The sequence below is a fragment of the Maylandia zebra genome, linkage group LG2 (assembly GCF_041146795.1).
Source record: "Maylandia zebra isolate NMK-2024a linkage group LG2, Mzebra_GT3a, whole genome shotgun sequence".
Taxonomy (NCBI): Eukaryota; Metazoa; Chordata; class Actinopteri; order Cichliformes; family Cichlidae; genus Maylandia; species Maylandia zebra.
In genome coordinates this window covers 4,847,250-4,871,249 of record NC_135168.1, presented here as the reverse complement: position 1 = coordinate 4,871,249, position 24,000 = coordinate 4,847,250, and the positions used below count along the sequence as shown (strand labels likewise).

Here is a 24,000-nt window from a genome sequence, read left to right as displayed (position 1 = left end):
AGAAGCACAGGTGTGGCAGATAGAAGTGGCTTTATAGACACTTATTGTCAGTCCTCGTGCATGCTGTGGAAATAAGTGTCTGTGTCATGAGGTGACATGTGAGCTTATCTTTGGTCAATAAAGCTGAACGACCAGTTTTCACTTTGCTTGTTACGCTTGTTTAGTGACGTCTGGGTTTCTGTGGAGCCCGAATTTTGATGAGTTCTGGTGAAATCATCTGAGATCATCTGAGCATCGGTGAAGAGTCAGCAGAGAAAGTGTGGGACAGAAGTTTGCTTTGGACACATGGACTGAAATCAAAAAGTAACAAACAGGATTTCCAATGGACAGTATGGAGAAGTGAAAGTACACAAAGGCTGTGCTGGAACACGTGTGTTACACTTTTTGACAGCTGAGAACAAAACACAATATTTTGCATCATCTCTGCAGTGTCTCTTCTTTCCTCTGCTGTTGTGCTTTTAGCTCCAAACTGTTTCAAATGGTTTGTCAGCAAGCTGACCTCTGACCTCTGCAGTACTAACTCCTGACCCGTACAAAGAGCGGGCGTTTCTGACCTTTGACCTGCAGCTGTATGTCTCTCAGTCTCAGTTCTTCTCTCCGTCACTGATGGAGCAGGTGTAGTTGCTGCTGACAGTCAGTCGTTTGTTTTCTCAGAGCGAGGCTGAAGTCTGAACTGTTCAGAGCATCAGGTCTCATCAACGTGCGCTGCTGTAACGCCGCTTTGTCCTCTGAGATCACCAGGTATGAAACCTGAGTGCTGACAGAGCAGCATGTTCCCCCTCATTCACCTCCACCACCACAGCCAAGGCATGCTGGGAAACTGAGGACACACAGACGGAGAACTGAAGTGTCTGCTGTGTGTTCATCTCAGAGTCCTCACAGGTGACACATTAGCTCCAGAACACCAAGCCAGGTGTTTGAAGCCTGACAGGGATTCTTCCCATCCAGAGGGAGGATTTAGCTGCACAACAATGAACATTAGTGTGTAGTTTAGAAACACAGACTGTGCCTGCACTGCATCTAGTGAAGAAAAGTGTTACTGCCAGAGAACCAGGCTCCTTTAAAGCAGCTGATATTAAGGTTGAAAAATCAACAATAAGCTGATGTAATCAACGTTTCACAAAATGGTCAGCAGCTAAAATCTGGAGCCGTTCTTTGGTGGTAATTAACAGTTTGTTCTTGTTAGCTAATTATGTCATTAAAGGTAGCAGCAGAAGCCTTGTGTTGAAAGCCCATTCACTCACACATTCACACAGTATGTGTGTGTCTGTGTTACACTGTGGACATCCCTTCTGTTGGAGCGCCATCTTGTGGCAGGTTTAAGAAATGTTCTTCTTGTAAATCCAAACTGATGCACCTCCATAGCAGACTGTGGAGGCTTTCAGTGACATGAAGACTTGATTTATACTGTCATATTCTCCTGTTACACAAAGCACAGCACGCTGAACATGGATGAACTGAAACTCCCAGCATCTGACTGAGGAAAAGCACAAATCATTCTCACACTGACTCCTGCTTGATTTTAGATTTGCTTTCAAATCCTCACACTTTCATATGAAGCACTAAATGGGCTCCAGACTGTTTATCTCAGCTTCCTGTCAAACACACTGCTGCTCACACCGAGGCTCAGTTTACTCCTCCAGCCTGGCTTAACCTGCTGTCTGTTAAAAACAGTCCCACACTCCTCTGTTTAATCCTTCTGATCAGACTCTTTGATTTTGTATTGTTTTTACCTGAAGTTGTGTTTTTGACATGGTTCTGTCTGTGAAATAAAGCTCACACACACACTGCTACAGTCCTTCATACACTTAGAAACGAAGCTGCTCCTTTCCTCAGTGCTGACACATAAAGAAGAGTTGCTTTTATATCCAACACGTCTCTGTTCCAGAAAACAGCTTCAGCAGCCTCTGAGTCTGAACTTGGAGTTGGTTATAAGCCACAGGCCTGTGTGCACAGCAATGAGGAAATATAATGCAGTAAGTGAAACATGGATGTGTGGAACAGATTATCCCAAAGGTTGATTCTGTTCATCTGGACGTTCTCAGTGAAACATTTGGTCTCTCGGTCAGGTGACTCCTTTAGTCTCAGCTGACTGCAGCTTTCCAAACCTTTGTCACTGGATCACTCACTTCATCTCCAACGTGTCCCTGACACAGACAGCTGGAGCCGTTACAGCAAAATCATTGATCATCGTTTTTAGAACATTAGCTGGTGTTGGTGGGCATGCTAGCAGTGCTAATTGTTAGCACTAGTTCTGCTGCTCTCCCTTTGTCTCTGTTATTGTTGGTCTTTAGTGAACAATAGAAAGTGTCTTCATGAGACTGTTGCCTAATGTTCAAATGTAGATAACACCACCTGCACCAACCTGTTACACAGCACAACCCTCTGGTGTAGCTTTGGCTGGAGCACATATTGGCAGCTCCAGTGACATCACCACTCCATGGTGACATCATCTCTACAGACTGTGGCTGTTACATATCCTCACCTGGTAATAATAAGACTGTCCTCAGCTGCACACAGCTCCAAGATGAACAAACTGAAGTAAATACAAATTAGAGTTACGATAGATTGAAATCTTGTAATCAGAGCTAATTCTTAGTGAAACTCTCACAACATCATATCATGATCCTGGGTTAGTGTCTCGGTCTCAGATCACAACATCAGCACAGGCTTGGCTTGGGTGAGGTATTGAGTGGTTCTTGTCCATGACAGCTGCAGGTACAGTGCCATCAGCCATGCTGCACCACATGTCTGCCCAGGAACATTAGTGTGGCTGAGTCTCATGTAAACATTGTGCTAAAGTGGTGGGAAAGTGGCTGCAAGCTGGCTGCACTGTGTCCAATACTCTCAGTATGATATCCACAAACCTCTGAGTGTCACAGAGTGGGCCTGTGCTCAGCTCACTGTGCTCCATTCAATTCTACTTGCATAGTTTTACAAGTAAAATTAAAAGTTGCTCAATGATAAGTTATTGTAGTAACAACTAAGTCCATGGTCATTATTTGTTAATAGTAGCTTAAAGCTTCTGCACCAATCATGGAGCACCAGGTTTAGAGCATGTGGACCTACAAAAGTAAGTCCCAGTAAGATGGGCTGAGCCTTACATACTAGAAGAAACATGTCATTCCCAGCAGATGAAGCGCCCTTTAAAGCAGGATCTCACTTTAAACCTAAAGAACTTGCTATGAGCATGCAGTGCATTCATGGTTATTATTCATACGATTGTGGGGAGCTAATAAAGTGCAACTATCACATTACATTTTATTATTAAATTGTTGTTAACAATCCCTTCACTTCTGCTTATCTAATTCATGGTTGCAGGATGGCTGACAGCTTCCATTAGGCAGGAGGTAATGTCCATTCTGGCCACAGTGCAACCCACAATGTGTAACTGACACTATTATATTGCATTATGTTATCTTTTTAATAAATGATGACAGTCAGCTGAATTTGCTGCCCCCTTGGTGGAGGACATCAGGATCAGCAGCTGCTGCTCCATCACAAACACCACAGAAGAAGAACAACACTGGATCAGATTATCTGGACGTGTTTGACAGGGACAGTGTTCATGTTCATGGACATCAGGACAAAAACAGACGATGGAAACCTGCCAGATTTGAGCTAAACTGCTCGTTTCCATGTGTAGTCCCTGGGAGGTCACATGACCAACAAAGACACACAAGCTGTGTCCCAAAACGTCGGCTGCATCCTCCGGAGGCCGCATTTGAAGGCCGATGACGTCACAGCCAGGCGACGAAGGCTGTCCCGATTCCTCGACTCCTTCAAATGCGTCCTTCATTCCCCCGAGTTTGAAGGATGGGTCGGGTGTGTCCTTCGTGGCCCACCATATCCCAGAATTCATAGCGCGGCCCAGCCAAATTTCAGCTGCCAACAATGGCGGCCGCTACTAAGTTTTAAAATTTAACGAGGGAGTACTACTTACTTACAATGAATTCCTTACACTATATAATTTTCCCGTCAGTGTTGGGGAATTCTCAATGGTGCTTGGTGCCATACCCTCAGGGACTTTAATGTTATATAAAAACACTGACAGCTCAATATCTGCCTCAGTCACTCTCCCTGATCCAGCTGAGTCAGCAGTGGGAAAAATCTGCTTTTCACAGGAACTTGGTAACAGCAATAAGAGAATACGTAGTTTATTCCAAGAAGATATCATGTCTCTCCCATATATAGAATATCTTACTGGAACCGACATGTTCCAGATATCACCTGGAAGACAGTCTGGATGATCCCATAAATATCTAATTGTGAACAAGGTGAAGGAAATCTCATATAAAATTCTTCATAAATGTGACCCAGCCAGTCACTATATGGTAACATTTAAAAGAGACATAAATACTAATTGAACTTTCTGTGGGGATCATCCAGAAACTGTGGCACATCTCTTTTGGTTCCTCTACACAGAGATTCTGGAAGAATTTAGCAGTTTTGTTATTGTCCATATTTTAAGGGAGTTTTCTTTACGATGGAAAATGTTTTATTCTTTTTCTTTAAGTTCCCCAGGAAGAATGATAAATGTTTTTTATAAAAAATTTGTTAATACTTTTAGCTATTTTATATCCATAAATGTAAGTTTATTAATAAAACACCATATTTCTGCCTTTTTATAAGGATATGAATTGTACATACAATCAATTTCAGACTCAACCAACAAAAAGCCTCTCAGAACAATATTTATATGTAGATTTTTTTCGCCTACTCATATCATAATTTTTTTACTCCTGGTTCTGTATGTTCATGTTCTGTTCCTTTGTAAACTTCATCTGTTTGTATGTTGTATACTCATTGTGTTTCAATAAAGTTCGATTTAAAAAAAGGTACGTTCTAAACGAAGCTTCAGACGTCACTGATCACGTGACTCTGGCCAAACGAATCAAGCCTGGACACGGTGCTTCTGAAGCAGCGCGTTGATCTTTCTGACACACGCACCGGAGCGTCAGCTTCAAGCGGACCATCACTACGTCTCACATCTAAAGGTGTCAAGGTAACTTTGAACTGAGTTCAGTCAATCTGGAGTTTTTCCAAGTTTTCTGTTGCTCTCTGTGAGAGAAGAGCGTTAAAGGCGGGGCTCTCCAGAGTCCAGCAAAACAGGAAACCACAGCTGGGTGTGTGTAAGTGTGCAAACCAATAGAATGCATCGTGGTGGTGGGGGGGGGGGCATCACGGGCAAGAAAAAAATAAAATAATCGGTCGTACCCATGCTTCCCCGACGTCATGCCAGCGCATATTGGGAAATTCGTAGGCACCGATCGGTTTTCTATCAGCCATTTGCTGGGAGTAAGGGCGCCCTCCGTTTGCGAGGTGCGCCTGCTGCTGGCGGCACAGGGAGGAGAGGGCGGGGCGGCGGGGAGTCTCTGGCTGGCTGGAGCGGCATCTAATAACCAACTCGCAAAACAAAATAAAAACAACAAACAGATATTATGATACAGACTTATAATCTGCACCCATGTTTTTTCTAAATTCTATAAAGTGAGCGCGAGAGCCCTCGGTGCGCCTGCGCGCTGCTGAAGTCAAAGTAAACTTTATTGTCATCTCCGCTACAGACAGTCCAGCATATAGAGAGACGAGACGACGAGGCTGCAGTTACAGCGGTGCAAGTAAACAAACAATAAATATAAGAAGAGTAAGAAAATAAATCTACACTTTAGGACTCGGGGTAAAGGATCAATAACAATTTAAATTTATAATTTACAGTTTGATGATTTAAAGTCTCACACAAGCCGTCAAAAGGGGCGGGGCCGGCTGCTTCCAAGTAGAGCACATTTCATTTATAATGATGTAAATCCAAGCCCATCATGGATTCACGATCTGAATCCTGGGTTGTGTGAAATCCCAGAAATCAACCTTAGACAAAGTGAATCTGTGAACTAAGGTGTAGGTCTGTTAGGTTAATTGTGCTGATCCTCGGGTTGGGGGATTTGTGTTTGTACTGGAGCGCAAAATTCAAACCAATGGAAGATGGACAACAAAAGTTCAAAGCCATCAGGTGCTCAGTTTATGTATTTATTTTTGGCCTACATCAGTAAGAAATGCCAAATTATATACACAAAGTTACAGGAATCACCACTCCTGTTATTCATGATGATTTCAGTAACATCACATAATAACATGTAACGTTATTATGTGATGTGCGTACTGTTAATGCTGATGCTGTGGTGAAATTCTCTGCTTCTTTTGTGTATTCTGCATCTATTACGTCAGATTGTCTTACCCCTTATATGGTTGAGAATTTTGCCAATACCCTGTTAACTACATGTTCCTCCATCCTCGACACTGTGGCACCTATTAAAATGAAGCGCCCCAGAACTTACTCACAATGTTGGTTAAGTGACTCTGTTCGCGCTCTACGACGTGCGTGTCGGCGGGATGAGAGAAGGTGGAGGAAAGATAAACTCCAGGCATCTTACGACATCCTACGTACTAGTCGCTTGAAGTTTCAAACTGCTGCCAAAATGGCTAAAGCAGCTTTTCTTTCAAAAATTATCTCTACCAATGGTAACAATCCTCGAATTTTATTTAAAATTTTTAACTCTGTGGTCAACCCCTGCCCCACTATGCCGCTGCCGTGCTCCACGGTTCTTTGCGAACAATTTTTAAATTATTTTTTAGATAAAGTCTCATCTCTTAAATCTGCTCTTCCTTTAATGACAGGCTCTGCGTTTACCCCTGACTGTTCCTCTTCCTTCTATCAGTTTGAACCCGTTTCACTCCCTACTCTTAAGCGTCTGGTTGAACAACTGAACAATACTAATCTCGTATATGATGTTCTTCCATCTCGTATAGTTAAGGACTGTTTTAGTGCAATTGGACCTAGTATATTGTCCCTTTTGAACTCTTCTTTGCTCTCTGGTTGCGTACCATCAGCCTTTAAACATGCTATAATTCAGCCTGTTCTTAAAAAAAGGAACCTCGATTATAATGATTATGCGAACTATAGGCCGATTTCCAAGCTTCCGTTCTTGGCCAAAATTCTTGAGAAGATAGTGTTGCTTCAACTCCAGGCCTACCTGGATGAGAATAGCATTAATGATAAATTCCAATCGGCCTTCAAACCACATCATAGCACTGAGTCAGCGCTGCTCCGAGTTCTCAATGACCTTCTACTAATGGCTGACAATGGATGCTCCTCGGTCCTAGTGCTATTGGATTTATCGTCGGCTTTCGATATGGTTGATCATAAAATCCTATTGGCGAGACTTGAGCACGCTGTAGGCATCAAGGGTGTTGCCTTGGATTGGTTTAAATCATACTTCTCCAATCGGCTCTCCTCGGTTCACTTGGCCACTTCCTCTTCCTTCGCTGTACCTGTCTGTTGTGGTGTCCCTCAGGGATCTGTGTTAGGCCCTACTCTGTTCTCATTGTACATGCTTCCATTAAGCGCTATCTTTGAGAAATATCACATCGCTTTTCATTATTATGCCGATGACATTCAGATCTACTTTGAGTTAAATGATGACCTAGCTTTGTCCTTGAATAGTTTTCGAGAGTGCATGTGTGAGGTCAGGCAATGGCTCCTGGCAAATACTCTTATCCTTTATGATAAGAAAACTGAAATTGTGGTCTTTGGCAGTGACGTCCTTCGTGCCAAACTTTGTGATGCTTTTGGTTTTCTCACTAGCCCATTTTTTCGACACTGTTAGGAATTTGGGCGTGTTACTTGACAGCTCATTTAAACTTGATAGACAAGTGTCTGCTGTTGTTAGATCCAGTTTATACCAACTCCGCCTTATTTCTAAGGCCAGGCAGTACATCCCGCATAAAGACCTGGAAAAACTCATCCATGCCTTTGTAACTTCGAGGCTGGATTACTGCAATTCACTCTATTTTGGACTCCACTCTCCCTCCTCCATAGATTACAGACAGTCCAAAATGCTGCTGCACGCATTCTAACCAAAACTAAGAAGTTTGCCCACATTACTCCCGTCCTAGCTGATTTGCACTGGTTGCCTGTGAAATACCGTATCCAATTTAAAATTCTGCTGTTTACTTTTAAAATCACTAATAACACAGCACCGAGCTATCTTAAGGAACTCTTAAGCTTATATGTCCTGCTAGGGCTTTAAGATCATCCTCACAGTTACTGTTGGTGCAGCCTAGATCTCGGCTGAAGTCTAGAGGTGATCGAGCGTTTGCCCTGGCCGCACCAGAGTTGTGGAACAACCTTCCCATTGGCATTCGGGCGTCTGACTCTATTCAATCTTTTAAATCACGGCTTAAAACGTATTTGTTTAATCTTGCGTTTTCTACTGGTTAAATGCTGGCCTTGTCTGCAGTGATTTATTTTACTAATTTTCCTATCTTGCTTTTTATTTGCGCTGTGTATGTCTTATCCCCATTGTGTGTTGATGGCACAGTTATATTGTGCTATAGCTATGCGCTATAGTTATATTTTTTCTATTGGTGGCTTTTTCCTGTGAACATAATTCTACACTTTTATTTTTATGACTCTGATTATACTTGTGTTAATTTGTTCTATGTTAAGCACTTTGGCATGCCGTTGGTTTTTAAATGTGCTCTATAAATAAAGATTGTTGTTGTTGTTGTCCTGTAAGCACAGTCTGCCTGTGTCTTTTCTCTGCAAATGAACATTTTCAGCCAATATAGGTAATACATCAACATGGCTGCCGTGGCTAAGTTAGGAATATTTATAATGTCATTTCCAAAACTTGCATATGATCTGCAATTTGTAGCAGATCTACTGACTGTCACAGAGCAGCTGGAGCAGTCTCGAATGCAGGTCAGTCCACTGCTGCCCCCTGTGGCCAAGTGCCATAGCTACTGCTGGATGAACTCGTGACACATCTGCACCTGTTTCTATGAACACATTGAGTCTGAGTGGCTGCACTTACACTGGTGCATTCAAACATATTGAAAGATGCCAGCAATGTGGATTGTCAAGACTCAAACCAATCCACATTGCTGGCGTTGCATCTTTCAATGCCAGCAATGGCAGGTATCAGTGCTCAAACCTTTTGTGTTTGTTTCCAACAAGTTGCCCACCTCGGGAAACAAAAATGTGTTCTTTTACTTGTCAGATGAACATATGAGACACTTTGACTCTTCAGTGCAGTGTGGAGCCTAACAAAGATCTGTTTTGTGTCCCAGCTGATCAGCAGGAGGAGGAGAGTCTGACGGAGCAGCAGAGGAACATTTTCAGCTACTTGGACTCAGCTCAGCCACTACAGAGGAAACAATGAGCTCAACACAGAAGGTGACAGACAGAGCAGGACCATATGACCAAAGATATTTATCACCATATACATTTGAACATTTGCCATAACGATGTAGCTGACGATAGAATTGACACCAGACAAAATACTTTACAGCTGCACAACTTTATTAAAAACCCATCAATGTATTTTCACTGAAACAACCAGCTGTTGTTTATGTGTTTATGTACTAACAGCTGGAAACGTTTCATACAGCTTTGTTTGACAGAAATGAAGGAGAACATATTTAGTTCATTTGTTTCTACATGAGCTCTGTGTGATTTGATGAGTATCTGAGGCTGAGACCACAGGACTGTGAAACATGATTGTTGGGCTTCATTTCTGTGCTGAACAGTCGTTTAAGATTAGCTGTAAATAACAATTAGCTGATGTTGTTCATGAGACTAAAGTCATCTCACTGTGGTAATGTAAATATAATATGGCCAATATTATAGTTATTATATTGTTGGCATTACTAAATTTGGCTCAATGCTTACATATATGTGTAAAAAGCAAATGTAGGAGCTGTGATAACTGTGTCTGATAGAATGAAGAGTAGACTGATATATGAAATATTCCTTTATTGGGTGAGAAAATCAGACCATGTCATAACTGCTTTAAGTCACACAGAATAGATATCAGAGCCTTAAACAGGCTGACTTCTGCTAAATGGGTCAAACTGGGCAGAAGGTCTACAAACACATAACATCCTTATAGAATATGATGTAACACTATAGATCAACTTAGCTCAGAATATATAAAGCATATAAACAGTTACAGCAATATGATGCAACAAACACAGCAGCTGCTGATCCAAAATACTCAAAGCTTCATAGTCAAAGGAGCTTGCAAAGAAAAGCGTCTGGACTTCTTTAAGTTGCTTGAAGACGTTTCACCTCTCATCCGAGAAGCTTCTTCAGTTCTAAGGTCAAATGGTGGAGAGTCCCAGATATAAACCTAGTGGGAGTGACCCCCCACAGAGGGACAAAAGGACCCCCCTCCTCTAATCGCCTGAGCCAAGGTGTGAAACTGGGTGTGGGTCCCAATCAGCCAGAGTTTCGGGTGAGTTCATTGTGAAACCTGGCCCCACCTTATCATGCGAATTCCTGAGATCAGATGGCCCAGGATGTGAGTGGGCGTTAAGGCGTCTGGGAAGGGATCTCAAAACTGGATTATAGATGGCAGAGAGTTGGTGTCGTAAACCCCGCCTCTGTTCAAAGATGGCCGCTCACAGTGGACATAGATGGCTTCTTTCACTCCTCTTTCAAACCATCTGTCCTCTCTGTCCAAAATGTGAACATTGGCATCCTCGAAAGAGTGTCCTTTATCCTTAAGATGCAGATGGACAGCTGAGTCTTGTCCTGTGGAGGTGGCTCTTCTGTGTTGTGCCATGCGCTTGTGAAGTGGCTGTTTGGTCTCTCCAATGTAGAGGTCTGGGCATTCCTCGCTGCACTGTACAGCAAACACCACATTGTTAAGTCTGTGTTTTGGCGTTTTATCTTTTGGGTGAACCAGTTTTTGTCTGAGCGTGTTGTTGGGTCTGAAATGCACCGGGATGTCATGCTTGGAGAAAACTCTCCTGAGTTTCTCTGATACACCGGCTACATAGGGGATGACAATGCTGTTGCGTCTGTCCTTCTTATCCTCCCTCGCTGGTGTCTGGTCTTCTTTTCTGTGCCTCTTTGCTGACTTTAAGAACGCCCATTTAGGATAGCCGCACGTTTTGAGTGCTTCCTTTACATGTGTGTGTTCCTTCTTTTTTCCTTCAGGCTTAGAGGGAACATGTTTTGCCCGGTGGTGTAGGGTCCTGATTACTCTAAGTTTGTGTTCCAGAGGGTGATGGGAGTCAAAGAGGAGGTACTGGTCCGTGTGTGTGGGCTTCCGGTAAACTTCGATGTTGAGGTTGCCGTTCTCTTCAATGTGCACAGTGCAGTCCAGGAAAGGCAAACAGTTGTCCTTTGTGTCTTCCCTGGTGAACTTGATGTTTTTATCCACAGTGTTAATGTGCGCAGTGAAGGATTCCACTTCTTGTGTCTTGATTTTGACCCAGGTCTCGTCCACATATCTGTACCAGTGGCTGGGTACTCTTCCTTTGAAAGAGCCAAGAGCCTTCCTTTCCACTTCCTCCATGTAAAGGTTGGCTACAATAGGTGACACGGGGGAGCCCATGGCACAGCCATGTTTTTGTCTGTAAAAGCCTTCGTTGTATTTGAAATATGTAGTGGTGAGGCAGAGGTCTAACAGGGTGCAAATCTGATCGGCTGTGAAGTTGGTCCTGTCCTCCAAGGAGCTGTCTTCTTGTAGTCATTTTCTGACAGTCTCCTGGCTCTTTTTCCAGGGCTAGGTGTGGAGGGTTGTGTCCAAAGCAACTGTTCTTTTCTTTTCTTTTCTTTTCTTGCCTTCTTCGCAGCTACATGAGAGTGAGCCAACTCTCTTGCAAGCTCCACCAGGAAGTCCACCCGTCTTTCCTTCATCGTGTTTTATAACATGATTGACATGGCAGCACTGAATGCACATGTGCTGTATCAAGCATGCACCGGGATGAAGGAAAGACGGGTGGACTTCCTGGTGGAGCTTGCAACAGAGTTGGCTCACTCTCATGTAGCTGCGAAGAAGGCAAGAAAAGAACAGTTGCTTTGGACACAACCCTCCACACCGAGCCCTGGAAAAAGAGCCATGTGTCAGGTCAAACACAACTGCAAGAACAATCATGCCACTGTGCGATGTGTTCACTGCAACAGATACACGTGTGGTAAATGCAGACTACAGATACCATGGCAGTGCCAGGATTGTGAGTGATTGCTGAAAATGTTGAAATGTACTCATTCACTTTTTATTATTATTTGTAAATATGTGTACAAATGGTTGGTTTTTTGTACTGTTTTTATCAATAAATGTCAGCAACAAAGGACCTACACCCATGTGTGTTGATTTCTCCCTAAGATGGAAAACTGAAACACTCCACTCCCCCACCCCCTCAATCACACACCCCCACTCCCCTCCCTCCAGAATTCCCAGGTAACAACCTAATATACATATGAATGACTAGCCCATTTAGCTTCCACTTGTCTGAAGCTAAAGCCTAGCTAAAAGCCAAATGGCTGCTCTCCGGGGGTTTAAGTGGTGTTTGGTGCCACGCTCCACCTTCAGGTTTAAAACTAGTGTTAATGGAGTTTGAAGGTTGAGTTTGTTCCACGACTGCATTTCACTCACTGCCTCTGTTTGTATCTCTGTCACTGCAGGACCAACATGGAGCCAGAAGTCAGCGCTCTCAGGAGGCCGACAAACCTCACAGAAGAAAGGGAGAGAAAAAACACACCTGTGACGAGTGTGGGAAGGGTTTTACTCTGAAGGCTTCACTAAAACAGCATCAGGTCATCCACACTGGAGAGAGACCGTTCAGCTGTGACGAGTGTGGAAAGTCTTTTTCCTTCAAGCGTTCCCTAAAAAGACACCAACTCATCCACAGTGGAGTTAAAGCGTACAGCTGTGATCAGTGTGGCAGAGCTTTTACTCAAAGTAGCAGCTTACAGAATCATCTAGTTACCCACTCTGGAATTAAGCCATACACCTGTGATCAGTGTGGGAAGGCTTTTACTCAAAGTAGCCACTTACAGAGGCATCTAGTTACCCACTCTGGAATTAAGCCATACAGCTGTGACGAGTGTGGGAAGGGTTTTACTGTGAGGGCTAAACTAAAACAGCATCAGGTCATCCACACTGGAGAGAGTCCGTTCAGCTGTGACTTGTGTGGAAAGTCTTTTTCCTCAAAGGGTTCCCTAAAAACACACCAACTCATCCACAGTGGAGTTAAAGCGTACAGCTGTGATCAGTGTGGCAGAGCTTTTACTCGCAGTAGCCACTTACAGAGTCATCTAGTTACCCACTCTGGAATTAAGGCGTACAGCTGTGACATCTGTGGAAAAACTTTCAGCCAGAGAGGGAGCCGAAATACACACCTACGCATTCACACCAGACATGATGTGTACTGCTGTGAACAGTGTGGCAAATACTTTACAACAGACGCACAGTTACAACAACACATGTTTACCCACACTGAGGAGAGACCTTATCGATGTGACCTGTGTGAGAAGACTTTTAAAGCTCCACATCACCTGAGACGACACCAACAGATCCACACCAGAAAGAGACTCTACAAGTGCATCTACTGTGAGAGAAGCTTCTCACAGTCAGGTCATCGTAACAGTCATGAACGTGTACACATGGAAGGAAACTACAGCTGTGACCAGTGTGACAAGAGCTTCAGGAATCTCAGTTCATACTCTGCACACAAACGATCCCACGTTACTAATAAACTGTTTCACTGTTACCAATGTGCCCAAACATTCACCTCATTGTCTGCTCTGTGCAAACATCAGTGCGATCACTCAGGGCTGAAATCACTCCCATCACTGGATCACAGTGAATCTGAAGACACAGAAAGATCCTCTGGTTTCTGTGTCAGACTCAAAAAGCTTGAGATCAGGCTCCACAGAGTTCAGATAGAATCATTTAAACTTGTGTTGAACTGAACTGGTTGCTGGGCTGAACTTCTACATAATACAGATCTACATGGGATCTTCTTTTCTGTTGTTTTACTGAGTCAGTTTTGTCCTTTTTTCTCTGTCCTGGTTTTGCTCGTCTGTAAATGATTGAAACTCAGTCAAATAGTTCATTGTTCTCCAGCAAAACGTTTTGGAAACTCATGTTTAACCTTTAAAACTCTGACATGTTTTAGCACACAAGGCTTCATCGAGGAGTTCACTCATGATTGGACCATGAGAACAAAGGTTTTTAGTTCTTTCAAAGAGAGTCTTGGAGATGTTTGATGTTTCTGTTTTTTCTACATAAAGGAATAAACTATTTTTCTTGCTTCATGTAGTGTGGAAGTTTTTAATGTTTCTTCATCTGTTATGTTCTTGAATGTGTTCACGTGAAGATGGTATAAATAAACTGTTGTCAGAGATTTACAGTTATCAAGCAGTTAGGTGAATAAACAACACTGAGACACTTGGAGACGGTTAACGTGCTGCACGGGTGAGGGCTCAGAGAGGACTCACACCGAGCTGCAGTAGTCGTTTATTATTTATAGCAGGGTGAAACAAGCATAGCAGTTTCCTCTAATTTTGCATATATGTGTGTGTGTGTGTCTAAGTTCGTATAAATGTCATAGGGTGAACTTCCTCTTTCTATAAACAGAGCGAGTAGTACATTTTGTTCTTTTCCTATTAAGAGTAAAATATGAACATATACTTTAATGCAACATAAAACTCATTAAAGCGTTTCTTCTTTAACATCCCCTCCTGATGTTAATATTTTTCACTTAATCATACTTTATTATCAGCCAACAATCACTTGCTTATAACATTTTCAATTGTAGCATCATTCAGTATGTGTGTGTGTGTTTCTATACTAAATCTTCTTCATCCGGTTCATCTTCTAGTGGCAGTCCAACATAGGTAATTACTGTGGCCTGTACCATTTTGTCAATCATGGATCTTATGCATGGTAGGATACATGTAGAAAACAAGCATAACAATAGAAGCAGAACTCCTATCAGTACGAGTCCTTTTATCACGAGGGTCTTCCAGCTGCCACTCAGCAGCCAGGTCAGCCAGTCCTCATTGTTCGTGACATAGTCTTGTTGCTGCGCATTACTCAGTTGTCGCAACTTGTCTAGGGCGGTGGTCATGGTCAAGGAGTGCACGTTGTCCGGGATATAGGTGCAACAAGTGGTGTTGAATAAGACACAGAGGCCCCCTCTCTCAGCGAGAATCATGTCCAGGGCGACCCTGTGTTGCATGACCACTATTCTGATCGCGTCGATTTCCTCATTCTGAGCCTTATTTATCTTTGTTGAGCTGTTCAGGAAAAGTCCAAATTGGTAGTCAAGAGTCTCAATTCTTAACGTGTTTTTTCCAGTTCCGACCCATGGGAACAGTGAGTGCAGGACCTTCTGTCCGGTGGTCCACAACTTGAACTCCGCTGGTACATCACTGCCCCAGATTGGGTCATAGGGTTGCACGTCATCAGTGTTCCTCTTGCGTCGTGGTTGGTTCTGATGACACTGTATATGCTTCCTTTAAGTGTCATTTTTGAGAAATACCACATTGCCTTTCACTATTATGCCGATGACATCCAGATCTATTTTGAGCTGAATGATGATCTAGCTATGTCCGTGAGTAACTTTCGAGAGTGCATGTGTGAGGTCAAGCAATGGCTTCTGGCAAATTTTCTTATCCTTAACGATAAGAAAACTGAAATTATGATCTTTGGCAGTGACGCTCTTTGTGCCAAACTTCATGATGCTTTTGGTTTTCTCACTAGTTCTTTCCCTGACACTGTTAGGAATTTGGGTGTGCTACTTGACAGCTCATTTAAACTTGATAAACAAGTATCTGCTGTCGTCAGATCTAGTTTCTACCAACTTCGCCTTATTTCCAGGGCCAAACACTACATCCCGCACAATGACTTGGAAAAGCTTATCCATGCCTTTGTTACGTCAAGACTAGATTACTGTAATTCACTTTATTATGGTCTCCACTCTACCCTTTTACATAGATTACAGACAGTCCAGAATGCCGCTGCACGCATTCTAACTAAAACTAAGAAGTTTGCTCACATCACTCCCGTCCTTGCTGATCTGCACTGGTTGCCTGTGAAATTTCGTATTCAATTTAAAATTCTGTTGTTTACTTTTAAAATTACTAATAACACAGGGCCAAGTTATCTTAAGGAACTCTTAAATTCATATCTTCCTACGAGGGCCTTAAGATCTTCCTCACAGTCATTGTTGGTTCAGCCCAGATCTCGCTTGAAGTCTAGAGGTGATCGAGCGTTCGCTCTAGCTGCACCTGAGCTGTGGAACAATCTCCCGATTGGCATCCGGGCGTCTGATTCTATTCAATCTTTTAAATCACGGCTTAAAACATATCTGTTTGAACTTGCTTTTTCTACTAGTTAAATTCTCGCCTTGCTTCTAGTGAGTTGTTCTATTAATGTGTCTGGTTGTTTTGCGTTGTCCTGCGCTGTCAATGTTTTCTATCACTGTGTTTGATGGTACAGCTTTACAGCTTTACTCTGCTATAGCTGTGTGCTATAGTTTATTTTATTAGTGGTTTTACCTGTGAACATAATCTCTCACTTATATGACTCTGACGTTATAGTGCTAATTATTTTATTGTTGCGTAGCCTATGTCCTCTATCACTGTGTATGATGGTACAGTTCTACTTTGCTATAGCTGTGTACTATAGATTATTCCTATTAGTGGTTTTTACCTGTGAACATAATCCCACACTTATATGACTCTGATGTTTTAGTGTAAATCATTTTATTGTTTTATTGTTTCATGTAAAGCACTTTGGCATGCCCCTGGCTTTTAATGTGCTCTATAAATAAAGATTGTTGTTGTTGTTGTTGTTGATGGAATACTCTGAAGGTGTGGTCTGACACTAAAATTGGGGCGTAGAGTCCGGTACAAGAAAAGCTCACAACTAAGACAAAACTGCTCCTGCAAGGAAAGCTCACTGTTATGCATGCAAGGTGATCAGCTCTAGGTGAGAAGACATTTAAATCTCACACTTGTTCTGCTGCATTTTTGAAGCTCAATTCCAGGAACAGATTGCAGGGTTCATTTTTATATACACTGCAACTGCCATGAGGACAGGGCCATTTTTTTGTTGTTGTTTGTTTTTCCTTTTGCTCTGTGCAGCATTTTGGCAGCATTTTTAAATTTCTCTTTGTATTTTTTCTTTCTTTTACTAGTGAAGAGATGTAGCGTGAACAGTTATACAGTCTAAATATCCCATATGGGTCGTGTGAAATGGTGTTTTCAGTTTCATTCAGTTGAAGTAAAGAACGTTGAATATTTCTAAGTGTGCTGTTTTGAACCAACATGTCACAGTATGATCAGTGCTGTAATTTTTGACAGTCACTGTATCAATGTTATTTTTGCATCTCTTGAATAAAGGTTTTGACCTGCAAGTGCTAATTTCTTTAGTTATTGGGGTAAAATGGGTAATGTTAATAGGAAGGTGTTTGCCAATTCAGTAACCTAATTTAATGTTAATGGAAACTAACATTATCTCAAATTGTTTAGTTATAATTGTTGTTTAACTGAATCTTGATTTTTGATCTTGATTTGTTCTTTCCCAACATTTTTCAAAAGAAACAGTCTAATTTCTTTGCTGTGATTGATTCCAGAGAACACGGAAGAACTGACATTATTTAACTGTTGATTTATGTAGATTCAGTGGAGGAGTAATGTCAGTTTAATTCTTTACCTACTGTCAATGCAGTGAAATTAGACATTTTGTTTTGAAAGGTTACTGGTGGATGCCAGCAACCATCTTGGAAGAGAACAATATAATCTGTTATAAGGCCTCCATTTGAAAATTGTGTATTTGATACTAGAATATAATAGCAAAATGTAATTTGAAGATAACATGTAGTATTTAAGTGACCAAGTAGTATTGGGTAAAAGTTATTGAATGGTGTTGGGATAAAGTGAGAAAATTGTGAAGGATTAAAATATTCCAAGAGCTCAAATTACTTCATCAAAACATGTTTAAGTCACATTTTATCAACACAAATTGCACAGGCTTATTGAACTTGAATAAATTGTGTTAATTTAACTCAATTGTTTAAGTTGCTGCCAAAGCAAAACATCTGTGTGCAACAAATGTCCACCATTGAATTAAGTAAATCCAACAACATATTTTTTTCAGTGTAGTTTGGACTTTATGATTTCTGTAACTGGGAAATATTATTTTGTTTAAAGACAGAAGTGACCGCATAGTTGCAACATCAAAGGGAAATATTAATTAATTAGCATCAAGTATATTTGTTGCTTAAGCGTTTGCACTATAACTTAAGTAGGATTATAACTTTTAAGGAAGGAAAGATTTCAGATATTTAGTTCACTGTTTCAGTTATTTTATATGAAATTAAAACATTTACGTTGGTCAAATATGATGCTCTAAATCAAATAAAAGTTTGAAAATAAATGATGTATTTTTAAATGCTGCAACAAATGTTCACAAAAAGTAACTATAATTAAAACCAGTTAAACAAAATCAAATGTTTGAATCATGCTTAACCAAATGCCAGGCTGGAGAGCTGAACCTAAAGTATACGTAGAAAGATTTCAACATCTGAGCAGTTTTTAATGTTTTTATCACATATAAATGTCACAGCAGTGGGTCCTGGCCCAATGCTTTGTGTTTTTGCTTTTCTTTGACTCTTGTTTTTCTTGCTTTTTGTTCTTCTTATTTATCAGGCTCTCAGTAATCTTAGTTCTCCCTCCCTCAGTGTTCATTTCAGCCTGTGTTTAGTTTCTGTTCCCGTGTCCCACGTTTCATCGTTTCATGTCGAGTCAGCCCTGTCTCTCTGTTTCCTGTGTCTCCCCAGTCAGCCCCGCCTCCCTCGGGCACTCATGTGTGATACAGAGTAATAAACCTGACTACATTTGCTACACTCTCTTTATTACCTGTTACTTTAAAATTCATACACTAATTATGTCTGCCCATCTCTCTAATGTGAAGGTCAAAGGTCAACATCCCAGTGACATAAGAATAATCCCAAAGGGGCAAAGGCAGCGGTTAATTTAGCACATTTAGCATTAAAGGTACAGCAAGGATATACTTTTACTTATTGTGGCAGGGGTGTGGTCTCTGGCCTGCTGCAGTGGAGGCTGGTGGCGGGACGTTGGACGGCACAGGTGAGGGTGATGGAGCGCACGACTCTCCCCTTTATAGTGACGGAGGAGACTGGCGTGGGGGAAGCGTGTAGTGGAGGAAGCCGAGGAGAGAGCTGGTTTCTGGCTACAAAGACAGCGTCAAACCAGAAAAGATTGCTTGTGGTCAAATAATGTGTAATAATAATGAAATAAATAGGCCATTGGGAAAAACGGGATTTTGAAATAAAGACTGACTTTGAAAAAAGGGACATTTTGGATTAAAAATGGCTGGGAATAAATAAAATGCCTCAGGAATAATCTCTGTTATTGTGAAAAATAATGATCATGAAATAATATTTCACAATAATAAGTAAATTTACCGTATTTTCACGACCATAAGACGCACTGTGCTAAAAGGCGCAGTCTCAGTTATGTGTGCCCTTACTGTATTTAACACACACATAAGGCGCATTGGATTATAGGGCGCATACAAGTACCGTATGCGTATTTAAAAATAAAGCGGGAGCAAACCTGAGTTCGGTACCTTACTCACATTTTTATTACCAGTAATCGTCATCATCAACAACACACAAGCATACAAGTGTGCGTATTTAAAAATAAAGCAGGAGCAAAACAAAGTTTGGTACTCACATTTTTATCATCAATCAAACCCATCGAAGTCCTCATCCTCTGTGTCTGAATTGAACAGCTGCGCTAAATCTCCATCAAACATGCCAGGTTCACTTTCTTCACTGTCAGAGTCACTTTCCGTGCCGTGCGGCTCCTCGGAAATGATGCCGGCTTTTGCGAAAGCTCCTACAACAGTGCCAGCAGACATGTTAGCCCAAGCATCTACAATCCATTGGCAAATTGTGGCGTAACTCGCCCGGCGCTGCCTTCCACTCTTGGAGAAACTGTGGTCTCCATCGGTCATCCATCGCTGGATGTGTTTGTCGCCGATGTGTTTGCTGCAGTAGGAGCGGAAGATGGCCAGCTTTTCCTTATAATCCGCTGGAAGTTGCTGCGCTACCGTAGTCCTGGTCCGGATGGAAAAATGGCACCGTTTCATAAAAAGTGAAAGTGAAACTGCTTTTAGCCGAATGGTGACCGTCGAAACGCTTCTCCCGCTCGTTCTTTGCTCGATGATCGCCTTATGTCCGCGGAAACTCAGCTGCGTATTCTTGACCTGTCGGAGCTTGTTTTCCAGCTTCCTCCACTTGCGAACCATCGATTCATTAATCTTAAATTCTCTCGCCGCTGCTCGATTTCCATGTTCCTCCGCGTAGCTGATGGCCTTCAGTTTAAACTGTGCTTCGTAAGCGTGTCTCTTTGCCATTTTCAGGGTTGTTAAAACAACGGTGTCCTGCATAACGCACATACCTGTTCTTTTATACAGGTATGTGCAATAAAGTCAACGCACACACTTCACCCTTTAGCGTTCTCATGGTGTTCTCTACTACGTCCTCCTTACAATACAAAGGGCGCACTGCGCTATAGGGCGCGCCGTACTTTTTGAAGAAAATCTAAGACTTTTAAGTGCGCCTTATGGTTGTGAAAATACGGTAAATAGCAGAATGCAATATATTTCACAATAATGAGCTTTTTTTCAAAATGTGTTCAATTATTTCACAATATCATTCTCACATTACATATCTGTGTCTTATTTATTCACATAGTTATTTATTTCATCATGAGTTATTTATTTATTTAATTTTGAACACTTTGGAGTTCCTTATGGTTGTAGTGGGCTTGTAATGTAAATGTGTCTGATTAAATGTGACATTAATGCTGACGCTGCATCAAACCCTGATAAAACAGTTCTATTAGTGGGTCTGTGTGATCAGCATCAGTGGGTGAAGGTGTTTCCTTGACTAGTAGAACGTCATGTTGGTGTTTAACAACACATGAGCCAACATCAGACTCCGAGCGCTACGATGCTAAAGATCAGAAGATCCAGTGTGACATCATCGTTACCTGGCAACAGCAGCCCTCATCTGACTTTATTGGAGGATATTTACACCAGCAACACGGTTTAGTTTGATATGACGGATTAACAACATGCTGTGATATCCAGTTCATCTGTAATAGATACTGGATCTAATCAGTCAGCAGATATTTGATCAGCTTATTTATAATTATACTAGAAACAAACACAACTGTGTTGGTGATTCATGCAAACTTGCATATCAGCCTTTGAAGGTTTTGTAGTATTGAGAACAAAGAGGTTGTGTTAGGGCTGAAAAGCCCGACTTGTTCTCCTCTGCAGGTCATCAAATGCACCACAGAAGTTTGTATTTGCACAGCCTGTATATGTTTGCTGGCTTTATTATTCTCTGTTCAAAGACAGTAAATATGGAAAATGTCTCATGTAGTATCAGCTTCATTTAAAATGACTGCAAACATTTAGAGAACATGTGCTGCTGTTTGTCCTACATTTCAACACTGAATGAACCCTGAAAACATGATGGCAGCTGGCAGGTTGGAGTTCACATGAAATATCGGCTGTATGAAGACTGGAAATATAGATGATAAAAACATGCAGCCAAACATTTGTGGACATGGATAAACTATCTGATCCAAAAAGCAGGAAGTGACACAGCTAGAAAGTGTGTAACAGCTGAAGTCAAATGTAATGCAGAGTTGAATCTGCACTTGGATCCATCTGTGAAAGGTCCACATGTAGGGATCACATGAGTCCTGATGTTTGTCAGTCAGCTTGATAACTCCATCTACTGTGGCTACATATACTGGGCTGGTAGCTCCACAGTGTTGGAAAGAAACTATTAAATGTGCAAAGTTTAAAATCAGAGGCTCTTCTAACACAGGAGCCATGTTCAGTTTAGATCACAGCCGACCACCGGCAGTCTGAAATGGAATGAAGCCCATTGACAGCCAGCAGGTCTAAACAGGAACGCACCCATTTGTATGTGTGGCAATGATGTGGCTGCAGCTGACACAGGATTGGTTCAAACTAAACATCAGACACATTTCACAGAGTTCACAAATAAACTCACGTTTTTATTTTTGAAGATGATCATAAAGTAGAATTTATGGTCCAGTAGAAACAGCAGGAGGTTTGAGCCCTTCTGATGGTAAGGCAAGGCAAGTTTATTTGTATAGCACAATTCAACAACAAGGTGATTCAAAGTGCTTTACAGAGACATTAGAAACAAAAACAAATAAAAAGCATGATTTAAAATTGATTAAAACAAGCAAACAAACTAACTAACTAATTAACAAACAAACAAACAAAACAGTATATAAAATCAAAACAGATCAGAACAGTAGATAAAATCAGTAGTTAAATGTAAGTTTTGAAATTTAAGCTTAAAGTGTGGATTTGGTGCTTTATTCAAATGCAGCTGAGAACAGGTGAGTCTTCAACCTGGATTTAAATAAACTGAGTGTTTCAGCTGATCTGAGGCTTTCTGGGAGTTTGTTCCAGATATAAGGAGCATAAAAGCTGAATGCAGCTTCTCCGTGTCTGGTTCTGACTCTGGGAACTGATAAAAGACCGGATTCAGATGACCTGAGGGATCTGGAAGGTTCATACTGGGTCAGGAGGTCACTGATGTATTTTGGTCCTAAACCATTCAGAGCTTTATAGACCAGCATCAGAACTTTAAAGTCTATCCTCTGACGGACAGCCAGCCAGTGTAAAGACCTCAGAGCTGGACTGATGTGGTCCACTTTTTTGGTCTTAGTGAGGACTCGAGCAGCAGAGTTCTGAATGAGCTGTAGTTGTCTGACTGATTTTTTTTAGGTAGACCTGTAAAGATGCTGTTACAGTAGTCAAGCCTACTAAAGATGAATGCATGGACTAGTTTTTCCAGGTCCTGTTGAGACATCAGATCTTTTATCCTTGAAATATTCTTGAGGCGATAGTAAGCTGACTTTGTTATTGTCTTAATGTGTTTTTCTAAGTTTAGGTCTGCATCCATCACTACACCCACATTTCTCGCCTGGTTTGTGGTTTTTAGATGTATAGATTGAAGTTCTCTGGTGACCTGTAATCGTTTTTCTTTGGCGCCAAAGACTATTACCTCAGTTTTGTTTTTGTTTAGCTGGAGAAAATTGTACGGGGCCTCGGTCTCCTGGTGACATTGTGATATATATTTGTGTGTCATCTGCATAGCTATGACAGTTTATTTTGTTGTTCTTTATAATCTGTGCCAGTGGGAGCATGTAAATGTTAAACAGAAAGGGTCCCAAGATGGAACCTTGGGGAACTCCACATGTGATACTTGTCTGCTCAGATGTGAAGTTACCTATTGATACAAAGTATTTCCTGTTTTCTAAGTATGTTTTGAACCAGTTTAGTACAGTTCCTGAAAGACCTGTCCAGTTCTCCAGTCGTTTGAGTAATATGTTGTGGTCAACTGTATCAAATGCTGCACTGAGATCCAGTAAAACTAAAACTGACATTTTTCCACTGTGTGTATTCAGACATATGTCATTAAACAGCAGAAACAGGATTTGGAGGAAGATGTTAATAGATTAGAAAGAATTGTACACTGTGAATCAATGCAAGTCTTTCTATATAGACAGATCTGTAATAATCCCTCAGGTAGGTTCCTCTGGGACAGTCACAGATAGAGACACCAATTCTGACATCCTTTGAAAGCCTGACTTTGAATTTTCATCACTCGTCATGCACACAGATGTTAATTCTACATATTCCTGGTACTGAACTCTAAATCAATATGAAGAAAATGCTCCTGCTAATCTGCATCTATGTTGATATCAAATCCTTTTCCAGCACATGGATAAATCTCTATAAATCTTTCAGTCTGATCAGAATGGGCACAGTGTTGTTATTGCAGCTCCCTGATGTTTGAAAAGCTAAATGTCCATTTTAAAGTGCTCGTGTGTAGGATTGTGTTTCCTTCCTTTGTGCAGTTCTTACAGTAAACATGTTTGAATGTTTCCTGTTCATGTCATGACAAGTCATGTCAAGTCATGATGAAGAGATTGATTAGTCAGTCACAGTGTAAAGAGTCCTCCTGCCTGCATTGCTCGCCAGTATAAACAGACCTTTGCTTCTGGAAAACAAATATATCAAAGTCATGTTGTCCAAGAAATGCATTTTATCT

General features: G+C 41.5%; 1 protein-coding gene across 1 annotated transcript; it reads left to right on the top strand.

The window, feature by feature from the left end:
* Positions 1–4,911: 4,911 nt before the first annotated feature.
* On the top strand, positions 4,912–14,524 carry LOC112432838 (uncharacterized). The gene is made up of 3 exons (XM_076888603.1): positions 4,912–5,005; positions 9,127–9,232; positions 12,473–14,524. Exons 2-3 carry the CDS (start codon positions 9,215–9,217, stop codon positions 13,760–13,762), a joined length of 1,308 nt encoding a protein of 435 aa, XP_076744718.1. The 5' UTR covers positions 4,912–5,005; positions 9,127–9,214; the 3' UTR covers positions 13,763–14,524.
* Positions 14,525–24,000: the final 9,476 nt, after the last annotated feature.